The following is a 20608-nucleotide window of genomic DNA, read 5'->3' as shown; positions in this document are numbered from 1 at the left end:
AGCGGGCCTCTCCTTTCTCTGTATCTCCGCGCCTCCTCTGCGTAGACACCACCCCCCAACAAAGGTGAGGGCGGAGGGCCCACAGGACTCTGAACCCCAATGCTGTTAGCTCCGGTCTCGGGCATAAATTTGACACCGAGAATCTAATCTCGCACTTCTGCTCTCTCTGGCTACTGTGCCTGTAGGGATGCAGAACAGGTGAGGGCAGCTGGAGAGAACCAGTTCCGGACGGCCCGAAAGGGTGAGGCCTGGAGGGTGCTGGGCGAGGGGAGGCCGGGCGACCGCGCGGCCACTGAGGAGGCGCGCTCGCCCTCGCCCCGAGATCACCTTGCACTGACCTAGCTCGGCTGCGCAGGAAGGAACCGAAGGGTGAAGGACAAGGGCGGGGCGGGGCCAAGAGGGGCGGGGCCGCGAGCGGGAACTTTCTGGGGCTCGCCTGTGATTCGCTGACGGATTCGAGCCGGAAGCGGCCGGGAGGCGCTGGCGGCGGCGGGGACGGCAGCGGCGCACGTGGTGACGTGATAGGGGGAGCGGCGGGAGCGGGCGGCGGCGGCGGCAGTGTCTCCGGGACGCGCAGGCAGGTCGGCCGCTTGGGGCTGCTGGGCAGCGTCTCTGCGTGCTGCTTCGGCGGGGCAGTGCCAGCGAGCGAGTGAGCGACTCCCCGCGACCCTGGTGGCGCTTTCCCCTCCTCGCAGCCTCCGCGGACCGCGAGCTCGTCCTCCAGCCCGATCGCCCTCTCCTTCGCGGCTTCGAGGCGCTTTCCGTGGGGCCGATTCCCTCCCGCTTCCTCCTGCTCCCCATCGCAGCTCCAGAGATGAGTGTTTCCATCTCTACGGAGATGAACCAGGTAACGCGCGCAGGTCCACCGGCGGTGGAGGAGGAAGAGGGCGGGGCCGGAATCCGAGCCCAAGGGAAGGCGCGGGCGGCTGGGGGAGAGGGTGGGAGGCGCGGGGCGCCGGCCTGGGCCCGTGGGGAGGACGCCCCAAGCTGCCCGCGCCGCGCGGGCCCCGCTCTCCCCGCGCTGCCATGGTTGCCGGGTCGTGCTGGTAGCCGCGGGCGGGCCCCAGCCGCCTCGGAGAGCGCTAGAGCCGAGCAAGCGGGGCGGGAGGGACCAGAAGTTTTTCCTCGAGGGTGCCCAGGGCCTGGGTCGGGGCTCGAGGGCCTGTCGGAAGGAGGGCGCGGGAATCTCGGTTCCCGCTGTCAGGGACTGATGCCTAGTGTGTAGGTCTCAGTGGCGTCTGGACTCTCCCCCGAGAGCCCTCCCAGGCCCCGGCGCATGTAGGCGGGGAGCAGGCGCCAGGCTGCAGCAGTGCCTCGGGCCTGGAGTTGGGGTGGCACCACGTCCCTGATCGCTGTGGGCCGCGGGGTCCTTTGTTCCCGCTCCACGTTGCCCGCGTTTCTTGCCAAGCGCGGGGAGAAGGGGGCGGGAATAGGGAGGGAGCGGCTGCCCTGACGTGTCGGAGCTGAATGACTGCGGGACCGGCCAATCCCAGGCGGGGGTGTGCGGGCTCCGGGCGCCTTGCCTCCCAGCCACGAGAGTGGGGGCGCCCGCCCAACCGCGCGGGGAGGAAGGCCTGGAGCCGCAGAGGAGTTTTTCCGTCGCTCTGGAGCGCTTGCCACTTAATTTATTACAAAAGAAATCGGCAGAGAGGTTTTGCTCTTCATCCGTGGTTCTATCCATCATGCAAAGGGTCTCTGATTATTAGGAAGGTATCGGGCAGTATCAGATTCAGAGTTAAAATCAGAGAAACTTGAACTGCAAAATATTTAAAAATAGAATTGTTTTTTTCCCAGTTGGTAGTGGACAAGTCTATTCTTCGAGACAGCTGACATTTCAAAAATTATAGCAAGTAGAAATCAGATGCCTAAAGGGCGCGTTTTGGTTTCCTAATGTCTGTTGTCAGTGAGGGAAGATTAGAACACCCGGCATCAAGCTGTTCTTTGAGGACTGTGTATGGTGATCTTCTGTCTAGTTTAATAAAGAACAACTCTGGAAGCCTAGTACTATTATTAACAGTTGAACAACTACAGCATGGACTAGACTACCAGAGGCCGTATTTTCTCTTAGTAATTATAGCACCAGGGGTTGATTTAAGCATAAGAGAATATTGATGAATAGCTTTGGGCATAATCCTCCTGAAACTTCTATCTTAAAGATGCTGAAGAAGCAGTTGTATTTGTGTGCCTGGAGATGAAGCAAATAGTATTTAATGGCACCTGACAGGCCATGTATCAAATATTTATAATTTGGTAACTGTAGAGGTAAAACTGGACTAGATCCACTGACCAAAAAAAGACATAGAGTGGTTTTCCTCTGTATTTCCCTAACAGTTAAAATTCTATTAGTTAACAGAGACTGATTTATTAATCTATCTTAATTTGTAGTTGTTTTTTCTAACTTTTCCCTCCAAAACAAAGCATTCCAGGTTTGGGGTTTAGTTTTAAATTAGTGTCTTTTTTGGCCACCTTACCTTGTAGTGGGGTTTTGTTTTCTTGCTTTAAGGGTATTTTAGATAGCAGTTGAATGTGGTTTTGCAAATAGTGTTTTTTTTATGTAAAATGTTTTCCTGTTACAGAAATGTCTGAATGATTGATAATAAGATGAAGTTCACCCAAAAATAATTTCATGACTTTTCAAGAGTGTGATGGTATAGTCAAATCTACATGAAGAAATTCTTAAAGGTTGAGGATTCTCCCACTTTGTTGTGTTAGAGAATATAAATGGAGGAATTACAAGTAAGGGGTGATTTCTGGGTTTTTGTTATAACCACCGAAAATACATGCATATTTTCACTTGTAAACTTCAGTTACCAACTTGGAAGTGATTTCTAAACCTTATACCTAGATTTGGTATTCCTCCACTTTGGGTGTCAACTTGGGTACCCAGTAGATACCTCAGTATTACGTCCCAAAACAAATTCCTCTTTTCCATCCTTTCAGCATGCAACAAACTAAAAATGATCCTGTGATGCTTTTTGGAATTCTAATTTTGATAATGATGCCATATCCAAGCTAAAGTATCTACTGCCTTTGCTTGGATAAGCAAGAGCATGAGATACATGATATCTTCACTAAATTTTTCTGCTTCTGTGTTTTGCCCATTCTGCCACACCACTGCCCCCGCCCCCCATCCTCCCATTTCTGCTAGAGTGTTGGATGTTTCTCCTTGCTGAATCCTTTTCTCCTCTCTACTGTTTAAACCTTAGCATTGATCTCTCTTCCTTCCTCTCCAACCATTGGCCATGTTCTTCCTACAAGCTTGCAATCCATTGCAACAAATAGCTACAGTTTCTGGAATATGTGTGCTGTCATACATCTTTTTCTCCTTCTGTTTGAGCTATTTTCATTGCTTGGCTTATCTGTCTTTTTGGTCCGTCTGGGTTGTATTCGAGGCTGAGGAGAATAGCATTAACACCATTGTGTTATGAGCATCCTATTCCAAACTGTGTTTGCCATATGTTTGGTGCCATAAATGTTTGTGGGATGAAAGAATTACATACAAAACAATGAGGGTAAAAAGCGTGAAACAAGTGAGTGAGTTTTTAATATAGATGGATGGTGATAGTTTTGGAGGTGACACTGAGAATCTATAACTTACGGTTTTAGAAAAAGTCATTGATTTACTTTGTTTTAATAAAGTCTGTCCTTTAAAAATGGAGTTGACTGCTATTTTGTGTGAATTGCCTACTCTCAAAAGACAGCAGAGAAGCTTAAATAATATCTGTAATTTTCCTGGAGGTTTTAAGAATGCTTTGAAAGTTTGATAACATTTTATCTTGCTCTTACTGAAGGCCTGAGAAGAATTTGGGGTCAGGCTATGTTGTGCCTACTTTTTTTTTTTTTACAACTGTTCGATAAGACCTTTTGAATTTCAGTTCAGCTAATCTTTTTAAGTTTTATGTTTTGTATAACTCTGGGATGTTGAGACTTTGTTTTGACTTTTCAAAGAAAAGAAATTCCCCCTACATTTTTATTCTACCAGTTATTGTGTGTGAGTTTCACAGACCAAAGTAAGATCTTCCATGAATTTTTGGAATAGCTTAAGGCCCAATTTGCCCAAGGTTACTCTGGTGAAAGTGAATGTGAGCTTTCAAAGACATGGTTCTGCAGGCAGGAGTTGATTTGACCTCCAACTTAGGGGTGAGTGAGTACAGACATGCAGTATATGAGGGGCAGTAAGTGAATAAAGTTTGCTGCATTAACTTAAACGTCAAGTGGACTGCAGCTACTTGGTTTGACTGATCAGTAGACATTAAAGAGATTAGATTCATTATTAATACCTTGATGTACTGCGAAATCATCAAGTACTAATTGTAGTAGAACTCACTTTTGGAAAACTAATACTATTGTACAAATTTGTGTGCCAAGAGTTGCTCCAAAAATTCTCCAGTGTTTTCTCTCAAAGAACTGAATTGATTTTAACCATCTGTTGTGTTTTTTTCCCCCAAAACAAATTGTAGGTATAACTTCCAATTTATCAAATATAAATAAATGCCATTTTTCTTCTTAGATCAAAACTACTTTACAAGTAAATACTGAATAAAACTGGTCAGTTTTAAATATTTATAAATCTCAATATCATGATGTGTTCGGTTTTTCAAAGGCAACATTTTAATTATATAAACACAATTTGTATGGAGAGTTCCCCTCCCTCCTCCTCCCTTCACCTTTGTTTTAAGAGCAGCTCATGAAACTGAAGTAAACTGTTAACCAGCTGTGACTGGATTGGCCACCCCAGTATCTACCATATATACAAAGATTTTCTTTAATTTGAGCTTGGTCTTAGCTGAAAGTATGAAGGTTTCTTTAGGATCATGGGTTCTCTCTGTGTACATAGAGTTGTGTGGCACTTGGAAAACATTTGTTAGAACTGGTTTCTTAAGCAAAACTGTATTAACTAATCTAGACGCAAGTGTAGAGCAAAGGAAATCAGTATTACGTAATGGTGTGTTATAGTTTGTTGTAAAGGTAAGCATTGATGACAATTGCAGCTTGAGTCAGAGTACTCAGGTTTCTTTGAAGTAAAGCTTAAGTTATGAAGAAACCAGTTAGTGAACATGGGATCCAGCTTTCTTACAGATTGTGTTTTGAACCTAACATAGTAATTTGTTGAATTAGAACTGGACTAGCCTGCAGTAAGTGCTGGGTTATTCACCTTAACTGTTAGATTTAGAATTGTGGGTTTGATTGATATATAAGGGAAATCCAGGTAATTTTAAGATATTCATTTTTAAAAGTATGCATACCTTTAAGATAATTTCTTACATAATTCTGATGTCCAGAATTACACAGTGGTATAATAGCAGTGCATGTGATTAAAAAATAAATGCCATCTGAATTTGACACTTGTAGTTGATGACGTGAGAGTGAAAGACTGGGTAGGAGGACTGAACGATTATTTTTTGTTACAGTTTCTAGGCTTGTTGTTTTGGTAGGGGCAGATGGGATGGATACAAAGATGAGTAAGACAGAGGCTCTGCCTTCAGGGACCTTGAGTCTTCACAGATAAGCAGGTCCACAGAAGCACCTGCTGGAAGGTTAAACACACTGTTCAAAGAGGGTTCAGTATGTGCAGGATGGGGAGAAACTATTTTTCAACTCGGGATTTTTTGCTAGGGCTCCCTGGAGGTAAGATTTAATCTGACAGACGCTGGATTACAGGTATTCAGAGAAGACAGAATAACCTGAAAAAGAGACTGGGAAGGGCAGAGCACATTCTGGGGAACAGTATGTCTGGTTGGACTGTAGCACTGTATACATGCCTGAGAGTAATGTCCAAAGGTTGCTTGCTGGCTGGTAAAATGGACAGCTCACATGTTTGTATATTATTAACTTGGAATCTAATCTTAAAGATGATTAGAGTTAACCAACGTTTATATTTGTTCTCTAATCTTCTGCTTAAACAATCTCACTTAAATTCTAAAAGTTATTAGCTCCTGCCTAATTCTGGATTTGGGGTTATTTTTGTTGTTTGTTTTTTGATTAACTGAGTAGTTGAAGATTAAATGGAAAAATTTTTATGTTCAATTGCATTTGTGTTCAGTATTTTTTGTATTTGTGCCATTTACCTCAAAATCTCAAGATCAGGAATTACTTTGAATGATCTTATCTACCTAGATCAATGGTAGTCTTTTGATCATTCTGAATTATCTAAAATTTGTCATTGTTACAGATTATCATGCATGATTATCACAGAAGAAATTCATGTCTATAGCTTTTAAGGACTTGATTACATCATTTTCAAGCCTGATAGTTTTGGAATCACCATTAGAGCTTCGCCTCTGCCTTCACTTCAGCCACCTGTCTTCACACCTCAACGGAAGTGCTGGGTTTTAACACTCCTTTGTCCTTGGTTCATTTACGACATCCCGGAAACATATTTCTCACCAGTAAAGTCAGTAAGTGAATATTCAGTGCCCAGTGCAGCATTCAGACACTCTTGTTTTTCTGAAGACTGTACGAAGTACACTAACAGACTTTCATAAGTCTTTAAAAGGTGGAAAAGTCAGGAATCGTTTGTAGAAAAAACATTTTCCTTCTTCCTTATATAAAATATTTTGAATTTAAATAAACCAGTTACTTCAAACTGAATCTCCCATTACTGCTTTTTAATGATGGATTTCGTGTAGCCACTTAGTTCCCAAGCAAAGGTGAAATGGAAAAAATTTTTTAAAGAATGTAAGTTTCTATCATGATCTTAGGAGGTAAGTCATTTAGAATATGAGACCTGCAAAGGGAACAGAAATTTAAGTTTCGTATATCAGTTTTTCTCATGTGTGAGTAACGCGGGAACAGCAGCCCACATCCAAGGGAACATGTGATGACCCCTCCACTCCTCCAGGCCCTCAGGTTGCTCGTTGGGTGGGCGTGGGCGTGGGCGGGGCCGGTGCACATTTCTCTCCACAATGAATGTGCTAAAACACCCGGAAACCTGGCCAGAATTGGTGAGACACCCACAGCTGTATGGATCCTTACCAAGACTTACAACTAAAATATGGGGGTAGGGAGGGTTCCAAAGATTGGACATTCAATGCCAGTGTTGTTTCAGCAATATTTTTGTATGGTAGAGTTTTTGTTGATAGGATGGAATTTGAAAATAAAGTATTACTCTCTAAACTGCAATTACAAAAATCGCCATTCACAAATAAAATAACTTGGTTTTCTTTTTGCCCTTTAGCCAAATTAATAAGGAAAAATGATTCCCAATGGATATTTAATGTTTGAAGACGAAAATTTCATCGAGTCTTCTGTTGCCAAATTAAATGCCCTGAGGAAGAGTGGCCAGTTCTGTGATGTTCGACTTCAGGTATTTAAAATTTAACTGGAAACTTACAGAATTGATCTTTTATTGCTGAAAGCTGTAAGTCTTGGATTTGCTTATTTTCTTTTTTGTAGGAGGCACTTAATGAAATAACTTTTAAAAAGAATAATTTACCTAGAAATGTAAGGTAAAGGATCTGATGTGATTATCTAGAGAAATACACAGTCCACAATACTTCTAATTTTAATTCCTTGTGATTTCAGGTCTGTGGCCATGAGATGTTGGCACACAGAGCAGTCCTGGCATGCTGCAGTCCTTATTTATTTGAAATCTTTAATAGTGATAGTGATCCCCACGGAGTTTCTCATGTTAAATTTGATGATCTCAATCCAGAAGCTGTTGAAGTCTTGTTGAATTATGCCTATACTGCTCAGTAAGTGTTTTGAAATAAATCATATAATTAGGGAATATTATCAGGAAATTCCAAGTCTCTCTAAATTTATATTAAGTGCCTTGTTTTAAGGCCTTGGTCTCCTAAGTGACAAAGGAATTTTTTCTTAATAGGTTGAAAGCCGATAAGGAATTAGTAAAAGATGTTTATTCTGCAGCAAAAAAGCTGAAGATGGACCGAGTAAAGCAGGTAGAGTACCTGAAGGCAGCGTACAAGGAGTGCTGTCACTAGGGAGTCTTATTTTATATGATTAGAATGTATCATTTGTCATAAGATATTTGTTAGTCTCAAGAATTTGAAAATATCCCTTTTTTTCCCCTAGACAACTGAATATGTTATTTTAACTTTGTAGCTGTTACAATGTAGTAATATCACACTTTTATCAGATAATTTGGACTATACCCTTGCTCTTCCAGTAGTGTTCTCTGGCAGGATGGCTGTGTCAGTTTCTGATAGCATATTCACAATAATTCCTATTTTTCTCAAGAGTTAGTCATATAACTTCTCACTTTTCTGTTTTTCTATGCTTTGGGTTCCTCTTTAAAAGTATTCCTTATACAATTTAACACCATTGAGAAGTGCTAATAATTCATAGGAAAAAAAGCATTTAATCTACTAATGAAGATCATGCCAGCTGCCTGTTTTTATGAAGTTCTCTTGGAATACAGCTTGCATTGACATAAGGCCTACGGCTGCTTTCTATTTACAGTGACAGAGTTAAGTAATTTTGCCAGACACAGATACGGCCCGCAGCCTAAAATGCGTGCTATCTGGTCCTTTAAGAAAAAGTTCCTTGGTGCCTCTTTGAACATCACTCCTCTTTTTAAAAATCCTTCTGTGGTTTATAGCACATATCCCTCAGGTTGGCGCTCCAGGTTCTCGTTAATGTAGTTGCTGTTTTTCCAAAATTATTTCCTAATTGTCTTATCTTTTGCTCCAGCCAGGATACATTGTTTGCCACATCTTCTGTACTTCCTGTCTGCATCCAACAGTATCATCTCTCCTGTAGCGCCCAGTTCAGATAGTGCCTTCATGGAGCTTTATCTCTAGTTGGAAATACTTGTCCGCGCATTTCATGTGCATTACCATAGCATTTCAGTTTGTTGTACCTTTCCTTAAACAACTTACACATTTATAAGGCATTCTTTGATGTTTACTGTTGTATACATGTGTTCCTCCCACTGTTAAAAGTTCTTCTGTTGGGGCAAGGATTTCTTATTCATCTTTGTATCTTCACATAGGGCTTACACATTGGCAATTAAATATTTGTTAAGTAAAATATATATAAATGTTGGTACTCGTGTATTTCTTTTCCAAGGTTTGTGGTGATTATTTACTGTCTAGAATGGATGTTAGCAGCTGCATCTCTTACCGAAATTTTGCAAGTTGTATGGGAGACTCCCGTTTGTTGAATAAGGTTGATGCTTATATTCAAGAACACTTGTTACAAATTTCAGAAGAGGAAGAATTTCTTAAACTTCCAAGGCTAAAGGTAAGGAATAAACCAATAAAGAGATATATACTACCTAGTTACAGGCATGGATTCTTTGTCTGTGTTTAAAGCAAGTGAGTAATGGTTGTAAAAAATAATATATTGAAATGATGCTGTTTTTAGCAATGTGGTGGACTGCCTACAAGGTGGTTTACTGTCTTTGGTTTTTGTACTCCTTACAAATTAGAGTAAATGGTACAGAATGCACTTGGGCAGTTGTGACAAGTTTATTATGAAATCAAGAATTAAGCTGAGAGTTAGAGGCTCAACACTGATCCGTGTGTCTTTGTTTTTACTCCCAATTGTAGTTGGAGGTAATGCTTGAAGATAATGTTTGCTTGCCCAGCAATGGCAAATTGTATACAAAGGTAATCAACTGGGTGCAGCGTAGCATCTGGGAGAATGGAGACAGTCTGGAAGAGCTGATGGAAGAGGTTAGTTTTAAAGTAAATGGGATTCAGCAATTCTTAAACATTATTTTGCTACAACATGAAGGATTCCCTTTCACTTTTATTTTATAACCATGACCCTAAAGAATTTAAATTTTGCTATAGGTACCCCTAAGCTGAGAGCAGGGGGGGTGTCCAGGTGAGCTGAATGAACTGTTCAGTTTGGTCTTCTGCTTTTCTTTTTTATTTCTTTGCTTATTATGTGCTGTTAACTTTCTTTAAAGTAGCATGTAATTTGCTTTAGAAGTGGGAGGTGGTACTGAAATTTTCTGTAGATTCTTGATTTTTCTTCACAGGTTTTTGCTTTAAATTTGCAAGTAGGTAAAAGCTTCTAATGGTTGTTCCTCCCCATTGATTTATCTCCCCATAGGTTTATTAACAAAACTAGGATACCCAAGACTGAAGAGACCAGAAGAAACCTCAAGTGTATTGACACGTAAAGAAGCAGCTGTCCTGCCCCAGCTCTCCTAAGAAAACCCGCTGTGGGCAGAGAACGATGATGATTTAATGGTGTTTACTCCTTTACAGGATTCTTCTCTCTAAAGCTTTGTGTTTTTCAATGGGGTTGTTCATACATATACTCACTTCACTTGGGCTACTTTTTTAAAAGTACACATGAAAAAATTGATGGAGAGATGGTGGGAATGAAACATCTGCAGAGGAGCAGTGGAGTGACCTTGAGTTTACCCCTCCACTCAAGCCTTCCAGATTCACTGAAGGCTCACCCAACCCGTAGGCCTTTGAAACTTCTGTTACCATCATGTTCTGAAAAGGCTAACAGGCAATCTTTAAATTCTGTATGGTTTCCCCACTTGGAAATCAGATGCATTAGCCAGTTACTTGCATCTGTTAATAGAGGTATCTCTATAACTCGTTTGAATTTTTGCATTTGTTTTTTTATCTTTTTTTCTTGACCTTGCCTACAGGACAGAAATGTTATGCAAATCAAACCACTTATCTTCAAAGGTGTAAACATACTGAGTGAATTTTATTGTGAATATGTATAGTCTTTAAGAGTCTATATATAGTACTACTGCTTTTTTTCTTAATGCTATCTAATAGAAAGCTATGAGAAAATGAAGATTTCTTTCAATCCACTCAAGCCAAGGACTCTTCAGCCAGTATTGGAAGATTTTGTATTTTATTTTTGTTTTTCAAATTTTTACAACCATGACATGTATTTCCTTTACTTGGGATCCTGCCAGAGCAAGAAGTCAAGAGGCTCAGGAAGCACACTGGAGGTTACCTTGAGGCGTTTGTGTGACGTGCAGACTAGTGGAGTGGCCGTGGAGACAGCAGCCACATGGGTGTTCTGTTGCTGTTTTGCAGGTTCAAACCTTGTACTACTCAGCTGATCACAAGCTGCTTGATGGGAACCTACTAGATGGACAGGCTGAGGTGTTTGGCAGTGATGATGACCACATTCAGTTTGTGCAGGTACACATTGCACATCTGAGGTAACCTCAGGGTAAAATTTGATTAGAGCATTTTACAGTATACTGAAATTTTCCTTTAATAAAGGAAAGTGGAAGAATTTCATTGGTAAAGCTGGACAGAAACATTTTCGGGCGAAAACAAGCTTTCTTAGTTGCTACTGTTTTGCCATATAAAAATAAATTAGGAAATCCCATTTAGAATTTTTACTCAATAAGGTAGAATTTACAAGTAGTAAGGAAAAAGGCCAATGAGATGCAGCAACGTACAAATTACTCATTTTGGTCAGATCACAAAAAATTAATAGTTTGTAACAGGAATGACTAGCAGACCCAATTTTTTAAAAGCTCAGGTATAAACTTTATTAGTTTATGGACAAGTAGCCTTGAAAAGTGTACAAATCATAAATGTTACATAGTCAACCCACTTAAACACTACCTGGGTCAAGAAGAGAAGATGGCTATCATCCTGCAGGCCTTCCTGTTGCCCCTTTCAGTCACGTCCCTACACAACCCCAAAGGAAACCGTAATCTTCACTCCTGAAATGATAGATTTATCTATACTTGAAATTTATGTAAATGGTCATGTAGTACACATTATTTTGTTTGGCTTTGGCTCAACATTGTATTTGTGAGGAGTGAACTATCAAGTAGGCTGAATTGAGCCAGCTTAAGGGTTATTTTCCTTTAACAGAAGGTGAATGATAGACTCAGAAACAGCCTATGTAAGTGATGTTACCAGGTGTTCTGTGGCAGTAGTGGCCAAACATCTTTATTTTCACAAAAAGTTTTTGGATTTGAGTTAGTTGAAAACATTGTTCATGTTTGTGCATTTTGGACATTTACCGTATTTTCTTTCGACTCTAATCTTAAGTTTACATTTTTTTAAAAGTAGTCTTTGAACCAGCAAAAGTTATAATGCCTGATTAGCAGGCTATGATGTTACAGATGGGGACAAAAATGTGTAAGAGATTTTCCACTTTCAAGACCTTTAGGAGTAAGTTAGAAAAACAGACTTAAAAGGTGTTACAAATGGCATAAATGGGAGGGCAAGTGGAGCCAGGAGAGGAAAGTAGGAAAATTTCAAAAGGAGGCAACATTTCAGCAGGCTCAGGATTTAGAAGAGTTTGCACAGCAGCCAGAGGGGAGGTGTGTCAGCAAAGAATACCTTATACAAGGAGGATACTTTTGGGATTACAGGTCACAGATTGGGAAAGTAGGTAAATGCCACCTAGCTGGGGTTACACATTATCCCACAAGTTGTGGGAAACATTCAAAGAATTTTAGCCAAGGGATTAGAGTGATGATGAACAGATGTATTTCATAACTTTAATACTGAAAAAATGGACAGTAGGCCAACAATAGGGGGATTGTTTAAATCATGGTAGGTACAGCAAAAATATCTACGTGTATTAATCATGTTTTAGACAAAGGTTGACTGTCAGGTAGAAGTCTCGGGGTCTTGGGATCCCAGCTGATTTGTGGTTCTTTACTTTACAAAATGATTGCATTAAACCCTATTTTTATAAGCAGATACAGAGGGTAGTAAAGCTTGTGAGACCAATTTGTAGACATATGAATAGTAAGTAGTTCAAGTGAAAATATAAAGGCTTGGTCTAAGTGGAGAAAGGGTGGACTTCAGCCATTTGTAGTTTCAAAGGTTGAGTGAATCCTTAGTGATTGTTTAGATTAAGAAATTAGGGAAAAGGAAGAATTAGGAGAGTGGGATTCTGACATATTCTCATTAGAAGGTGGTGCCATGAACAGATCACGAAATAAAAAGGATGAAGGGACACATTAGACTTCAGGAAAAGGGGTTGAGAAGAAGCCATTAGAAAGGTAGTAGGACAATTAGAATTAAATTGTGTTACAAAAGCCAGATAGCAGGAGGAGTAATTGTGAACTGTTTCAAACCATTCTTGCAGGAGGTCTGGTAGAAGGTTAGGGGTACCTTTTCTGCATCGGTCCTAGGAAGTCACTTAATAACCTTTATCAGGTATAATTTCCTAAGAGTGTTAAGGTTTAGAAACTCTTAGCTTGTAGTGGCTGAAAAAGAAACAACCTCTAAAGACTACCACCTGGAAACTGGTGGGGAAGTGTGTGTGGGCCTATGGGTGGGCTGGGTGGGAGGACTTGCTAAGGGAAAGTTGGAAGATAAGGGAGAGTAAAGGATTATGTTAGAAATGTTCCACAAGGAACATAAAGAAGTTAACCAATATTTCTATGTAAAGCTTCTTAGTTATGTAATAGCTGTTTTCAGTGCTGTATTGCTGCTTTACCTCTTTCACGCTGGTTTTTCCCTCAGTTATGATCTATACATTAGAACAGTTTTCTTACTAAGATAAAAGCTTTTAATGTAAGCATCGTGGATTTGTGATATTTTGGATCCCTTCTTCCCACAGACTGGGATGGGGTTTTATGTACCTTGTAATTCCTAGTAGCAGAGAACACAGTCTGTCCTAGTATACAAGCGGTAGGTTTATATGCGGAATTCCTAATCTTTCAGGTGTAGTGCCTAGGCAATACATAATGTTCTGTCTGAGACTCAGTAGTTTTATTTATAAAATGGGTTGATAATATTCCCCTCATTGGATTAAAAAGATGATGTGAATAAAGTACTTAATATACAGGTGCATAATAAATGTCTAAATGGAATTTAATGACAACCATTATCATAGTATGTTTCTACCTTTTCTTACCTTTTCTTAAAATAGTCTACATATGTATGACCACACTTGCTGAATGGTCCCTACCAAACTGTTGGTAGTGTTTTCGTAAGTAACTACCAAAATCTTTCCCTCTATTGTTAAGTGGCTTTTTGCTTCAACTAGAAACAGTAATTTCCACTAGAAATCAACGCATGTGGCTCTAGCCCTGAGGACCAAAATAAATGGATGAACAGAACTGGCCGGGTACTGAAAGTGGTCCCTGTTCATTTGATAGTTCTTCTCAGGATAGTCTTGATTCTAATTCCCTATGATCTTATCCTTTGCAAGTGTCAGGAACTAAAGTGATTGGAAGAAAGCCATCGAAGGCAACTCATGCATTACAACACAATTCTCTTACAGTTGTTTGAAAATTTGCAGCTTTGCCCATTTCTCCCTCTCTTCCTTTGTATTCTACTTTTGTGAATGTTTGGATCTAGTATTAGCATTTATTTCTGATTACTATTTTTAATGTTTGCTTTGTGTTGGCAGTGTTGTCTCAAAAACCACTCTGTAATATCTATCAGTTAGTCCTGAAGAAATACACTTTCAGGTGTTTCTTGTAATTGCCACATTTTTCCTGTAGAATACTTCTAGAGAGAGTGGATGAGTCTATCTGCTTCTTTTCTGCTTGCATTGTATGAAGGGTACCAGTGTATGTTAATTTTGTTAGGTTTTGACAGTGGCTTAGAAACTAATATATTCTTTCAGTTAATTTCATGCCTTTTAAGTTTATAGTCTATTTTGGAAGATTCTATACTTTATATAAAATACCAGTCTGGGAGCTTATGTGGATTATGGGGCTTTCCCCTTTTTTTTCCCATTGAGGTTTTCTGATTCTTGTTTTTTTAATTGTTTAGATGGAGCTTTCTCTGACCAGGCTATTTGTGTAGCTGTAGTCGTTTCATTAAGTGGAGATGGATGTATGCCATTAAGTTGTGTCAGCTGGGAAGTGCTGGTTTGTGTTAGATGTAGGTGTGCTGTGACTGTCGCACACAGGTGAGGGATGCTCGGTGTTTCTTCAGTGTTGTGGAATAGCTCAGGAAGGAGGCACACCAGGTGCGGTCTGTGGCTAGGTTTCTGTAGCTGCCTTTTGATTTTGCAGAAAAAGCCACCCCGTGAGAATGGCCATAAGCCGATAAGTAGCAGTTCCACTGGATGTCTCTCTCCTCCAAATGCTACAGTACAAAGCCCTAAGCATGAGTGGAAAATCATTGCTTCGGAAAAGACTTCAAGTAAGTATATTACACTTGTCAGATTGTCTTCAGTTTTATTTTTTAAGAAGTGTTGAGTGGAACCATTTAATACTTTAAATTGACTATTTGAGGGGAAAACCCAGAAGCAACTAAAACTCGCATCAGACTGCCCTCGGGAGTCCAGTTCAGGATCACAGTCAACCAAATGAAATAACTGCATCTTAAACAGAGAACTCTTGTGCTTGCAGATAACACTTACTTGTGCCTGGCTGTGCTGGATGGTATATTCTGTGTAATTTTCCTTCACGGACGAAACAGCCCACAGAGCTCACCAACAAGTACTCCAAAACTAACTAAAAGCTTAAGCTTTGAGATGCAACCAGATGAGCTAATAGAAAAGCCCATGTCGCCTATGCAGTACGCGCGCTCTGGCCTGGGGACAGCAGAGATGAATGGCAAGCTCATCGCTGCAGGTAAGAGCGGAAGGGTGAGTGAGTCCTTCCTGGAAACCTTCCACTGGCTGAGCCTCTCAGTGGCCTCTTAGGCTTGTCTGTGGCATGCAGACTAGAGAAGAGAGGGTTTAAAACGCCTTCTTGGCAGTCCACTCTGCCATACTCCGAGACGACAGACAGAGAAATAACGAGTAAATACTGTTGTATTACCTAACCTTTAAGTGAATGTCTGTGTCTAATGCTTAAACTAGAAAAGTGGGTAAATTGTTTTCTGATTTTCAAGCCAGACTAAGCAGTTTACTCATACTGATAAAGGTGCTATTCAGCTATTATGAGCACTTAGTTAAAACATCAACTAATGGGGCCTTACTAATAAGTTTGTGGGTAAAAATTCTTTTTTTCATTGTGCACATTACTTAAACTGTTCTGGGAAAGAAACCCTAGTTCAGTTTAATATTTTAAGCATAAACGTTGGTGGTTCCTTTACTAGGTGGTTATAACAGAGAAGAATGTCTCCGAACAGTTGAATGCTATGATCCACACACAGATCATTGGTCCTTTCTTGCTCCCATGAGAACACCAAGAGCCCGATTTCAGATGGCTGTACTCACAGTAAGTATTTACGTCGCAGGAAGAAGCAACCCTGGTTGGGCTTTTTCTCATAACTTAAGGATGGCAGAGTCTAACGTCTCGCTTCGGGCCTAGGGCCAGCTCTATGTGGTGGGTGGATCGAATGGCCACTCAGATGACCTGAGTTGTGGAGAGATGTATGATCCAAATATAGATGACTGGACACCTGTTCCTGAATTGAGAACCAACCGTTGTAATGCAGGTAATAATACTTTTCTTCTGAGGTAATCAGTATTTAAATATGATTAAATCGTCAGTGTGTAACCTTATTGTATACTCTCATAGGAGTGTGTGCTTTGAATGGGAAATTATACATTGTTGGTGGCTCTGATCCATATGGTCAAAAAGGACTGAAAAATTGTGATGTATTTGACCCTGTTACAAAGTCATGGACAAGCTGTGCTCCTCTTAACATTCGTAAGATGATTTTTTTTTTTTCCTTAAGTTTTTCTTTCAAGACCTCAACAGTATGTACAGTACACATTTACTGTTTAGGGAGGTATAGTAATGATTTTGGTTTGGTTTGACTTTATAGGTAGACACCAGTCTGCAGTCTGTGAGCTTGGTGGTTATTTGTACATAATTGGAGGTGCAGAGTCTTGGAATTGTCTGAACACAGTAGAACGTTACAATCCTGAAAATAACACCTGGACTTTAATTGCTCCCATGAATGTGGCTCGGCGAGGATCTGGAGTAGCTGTTCTTGATGGTGAGTGTTGTGATTTGGAGGTGAGGAGTAGATAGTGGCAACAGCTTGTTGTAAAGTTCTGGAAGAATGTCAATAGTAACTATCTGCTTGTATAATTAGAATTCAGAAGCAGCCATCTTTTCTGATACAATGGGGATTTGTGGTTTTGTCTTCAAGAAATATCTTTTCTAACCAGAGACAATGTAGTTGATATATAACGTAACTCATTCACCAGTCTTTTGATGGGTTCACTGAATAAAGTTCTAAGTCATTTTCTTCATAAGCCAAACTCATAATATACCATCTTGGAGTATGAGTTCCCTGAGAACAAAAATCTAAAGAATTTGATGTGCAGATCACCTAGATTTCATCTTTTTTAATTGTCAACTCTATACCTAATTGAAAGGAAAACTAAGATTAATGCAAATTAAACAGCTTTATAGACACAGCTTTCTTTTCCCCTCCCATTAATTGGCTTACGTAATGTTTAATGATATAATTACAGTAATGAATTTAGTCAGCACTGTTGTTTGGAACAACAGAGCAGAATCTTAAGCTTGTGGCTCAACTGGTGAAAGCATAAGTGTGTAAACAAACCTGCAAGGATCCTACCAGCCTGTAGCCTTCAGCCTACTTTGTGAACAAAGCCTTGTTAGTTCTTTCATTCATACTTGGATGCAGACAGGTCACGTGGCAGAGGAAAAAATAATGAATTTGAGAATCTGTCATAAATTTTTTTTCTAAACTACAGGAGTACTTAATGCTAACATTTTATTGGTTTTAAAGTAATTTATTTAACTGCCCACCATGTATATTTGAAAATAGTCAAAACTCTCCATCTGTTTCCAAAAAGAAAGTTCTGTACCGAAACCATTTTGTGTAGTTGGAAAGCTCTAGAAAATGTTCAGTTAGTGTAAATCTTTTTTCCTGTAACTTTAGAATCTTCATTCTTAAACACTGGACTAGTACAGAACATCAGTGCACAAAATTGGTTTGCTGCTTAGTAGCTGCATCTTTAGGCAGGTTATCCAGACTCTGTGCATCATTTCCTCACCTGTTAAAAGGCAAATAGCAACTGCCACACAGAATTACTGTGAGAACTGCTTTAGTTCTAAGGATGCTACCTTCCTCCCTTTGAATTGAATTCCATGTGCAAATAGGTTTTCATCAGTTTTATTCCATTTCTATCCTCAGCTTCTAGAGGGTGCTTGCAACATGAGCAGGCATTTAACAAATACTTCCTGACAGAATGAACAGGCATTTCTATTAAGGACTAGTGATTTTAGTGAAAGACAGATTGAGGGTTTTTTAATCCTTTCTAGATTTACCTTGTCTCATTTCTCTCGTAGGAAAACTGTTTGTGGGTGGTGGTTTTGATGGTTCTCATGCCATCAGTTGTGTGGAGATGTATGATCCAGCCAGAAATGAGTGGAAGATGATGGGAAACATGACTTCACCAAGGAGCAATGCTGGGATTGCAACTGTTGGGAACACCATTTACGCAGTGGGAGGATTTGATGGCAATGAATTTCTGAATACGCTGGAAGTCTATAACTTTGAGTCAAATGAGTGGAGCCCCTATACAAAGATTTTCCAGTTTTAACAAATTAAGACCCTTTCAAACTAACAGGCTTTGTGATGTAATTGTTTAGTAGAGGTACTCTTGTGAATAAGGAGGGTGGGTGGGTATAGATGTTGCTAACAGCAACACAAAGCTTTTGCATATTGCATATTATTAAACATGCTGTACATACTTTTTGTGTTTACTGGGAAAGGAATGCAAAGATGAAGGTATGTTTTGTGTATTTTTAGGGCTACTTTGGTTATATTGCTTTTTGGAAGTTGATATTGTAAAAGAATAAACCAAGAATTGATTGGGCATGTCATTTCAACAAGTCCCCTCCCTCTCCACATTTGTTTTGCCATTTGCACATTAAATGACTCTTAAACACGTATAATGGGGCAAGAGGGGTAGGATTTTAAGATACAGGCATTTGGGGTTTTTTAAGGACCCTTTTTCAATAACTGGAACACTCTATAACAAAGGAAACCTATTTAACTAGATGACAATGACTATTTTTGTTTTTATTAGAAGAAAGCTGACATGCCTACCACGATTTAATCTTTTATGATTGCCTTTTTATAACTTTTTATATTCTCAGCAGAGTGCTTTACCTATTGAAGATGTGGTAGTTTCAAATTACTGAAGCAGTGTGGCAGCCTTGAAGTATGCCGACTGAGGTGTCCCGTTATACCCAGAATGCAAACTTCAGAGCTTTTCCTCAGCTTTTGTTAGAGAATGAAGTACTGTTATTTGAACGGGGTTGCTGAACAGTAACATAGCTGTGATTTTTTAATTTGAAATTGATTTTAAATATTTTTGACTTCTTTATATGGCAAGACACTATAACAGTAAAGAACAACAAAGTATATTACCCTCTCAATAATTCTTGTTTTTATTTATCATTAACAAAATAATCCTAAATGGCAGCCCTCAATTGTGAAAAAAGTGATTTTAATCTGTATGGGTTTATGAATGCAGCCTCTATCACAACTGTGTTTTTGTTCAGTTTTTCTATTCATGTGGATAAACACTCTTTGGGGTGACTTGGTATCTGGTGTGTAGCTACACACGACAAGGTGCCAACATCGGCGCATCCTGATGCTGCTGGCGCAGCATATTGAAGGGGCTTTGCAGGACATCTTTGCACCACGGGATCCACATCCAAATGTTGTTGTGTGTACTTGTACTCATTCATTACTTTAAAAGTTTCTGGGGAAAAGGTTTTTTTCAGGAATGATGAGCTTAAGGCATTTGTGGAAAAATATTCACCCAGCATCTTACATCTGGAAATAGGGAGTGGGGTTTTTCCTCTCAGAGAAGATGAAGCACAAGGGATCTAACGAGCCACCTGGAGCAGAGCAGCTGCCGTGGCTGGCGTGGGTCAGGAAGGACATTGGGTATTTTCTCCAGTGTTGCACTGGCACTTTCACACCTTATTTCTCTCACCTAATTCCACAAAGAACCACCAAGAAAGGAAATCAGTTCACCTGCTGGCTATTAGTTCTTGGCTATATCTGTGGACTAAATCTAGGTTGGCATATTTAAATTTGCCTAACATGAAGACTGTTTTTTAAATGGCTCTGTATATGTTCTATTTAGTACAAGGCAATAAAATTTCAGTTGGGGATTCAGCAGTATGATCCTTGAAATCACTTCTCCAATTCCTAAGGAACATGATCAATGCAAATAGTAGGTGAGAATCCTGTGGGTCATAGTTTACTGTACTACTGATGCCAAACAGGTAACCTAGTGGCTGAAAGCTATTTTCAAGTCTATATTTTGAATATAAGAAACTTCCGTAAAGGAAAAAATGCTCAGTGACCAGTTACTGTTTATCCACATCTAAAAAGTGTATGTGTTCTTGAGAGAAGGAGAAAATGTGGCACAGCCTCAGTGTAATTAAAAAAAAATTTTTTTTACTAGTATGGGTTTTGAAGTCATTTAAAAATAATACTGGCAATAACCACTCTTGTGGTCAATTGTAATAATGTGTCAAACAGAACATAGAGCAAAAGTATAAAATAACCTTTTAACAAAACAATTGGTTATATCCAGGCATGAATTTTCAAGGTAGGGTTTGGATTTTTGGCTCCTAGCAAATTGTATATACTTTACCATTAATGTTTTAGAATCCCTTACATAATCATCTTGGGGAAAACCCTGAATTTGGGAATGTGATAACTGCTAGAACCCTTATACCCTAGGTATGTACCCTGTAATCTCTACAGATCTCAGAATTAAAGTAGGCAAAGAAGAGTCCCTTTAGGATTATTGCCTTTAGAAGGAA

At 40.0% G+C, this 20608-nt stretch overlaps 1 protein-coding gene across 2 annotated transcripts; it reads left to right on the top strand.

Moving 5' to 3' along the window:
* Positions 1-556: 556 nt before the first annotated feature.
* Positions 557-19948, top strand: IVNS1ABP (influenza virus NS1A binding protein). 2 transcript variants are annotated; one of them, XM_073216901.1, is made up of 15 exons: positions 557-847; positions 6173-6398; positions 7178-7306; positions 7525-7694; positions 7826-7901; positions 9031-9204; positions 9513-9638; positions 10983-11090; positions 14897-15026; positions 15236-15460; positions 15930-16051; positions 16145-16271; positions 16355-16486; positions 16605-16778; positions 18107-19948. In XM_073216901.1, exons 3-15 carry the CDS (start codon positions 7196-7198, stop codon positions 18358-18360), a joined length of 1929 nt encoding a protein of 642 aa, XP_073073002.1. In that variant the 5' UTR covers positions 557-847; positions 6173-6398; positions 7178-7195; the 3' UTR covers positions 18361-19948. The 2 variants fall into 2 exon arrangements, with proteins under 2 accessions (XP_073073002.1, XP_073073003.1); XM_073216902.1 differs by lacking the exons at positions 9031-9204; positions 9513-9638 and having other exon boundaries at positions 558-847.
* The last annotated feature ends 660 nt before the right edge of the window (positions 19949-20608 follow it).

This window comes from Manis javanica, chromosome 11 (genome assembly GCF_040802235.1).
Source record: "Manis javanica isolate MJ-LG chromosome 11, MJ_LKY, whole genome shotgun sequence".
NCBI classification, from domain to species: domain Eukaryota; kingdom Metazoa; phylum Chordata; class Mammalia; order Pholidota; family Manidae; genus Manis; species Manis javanica.
This window is presented reverse-complemented; position numbering and strand designations above follow the sequence as displayed.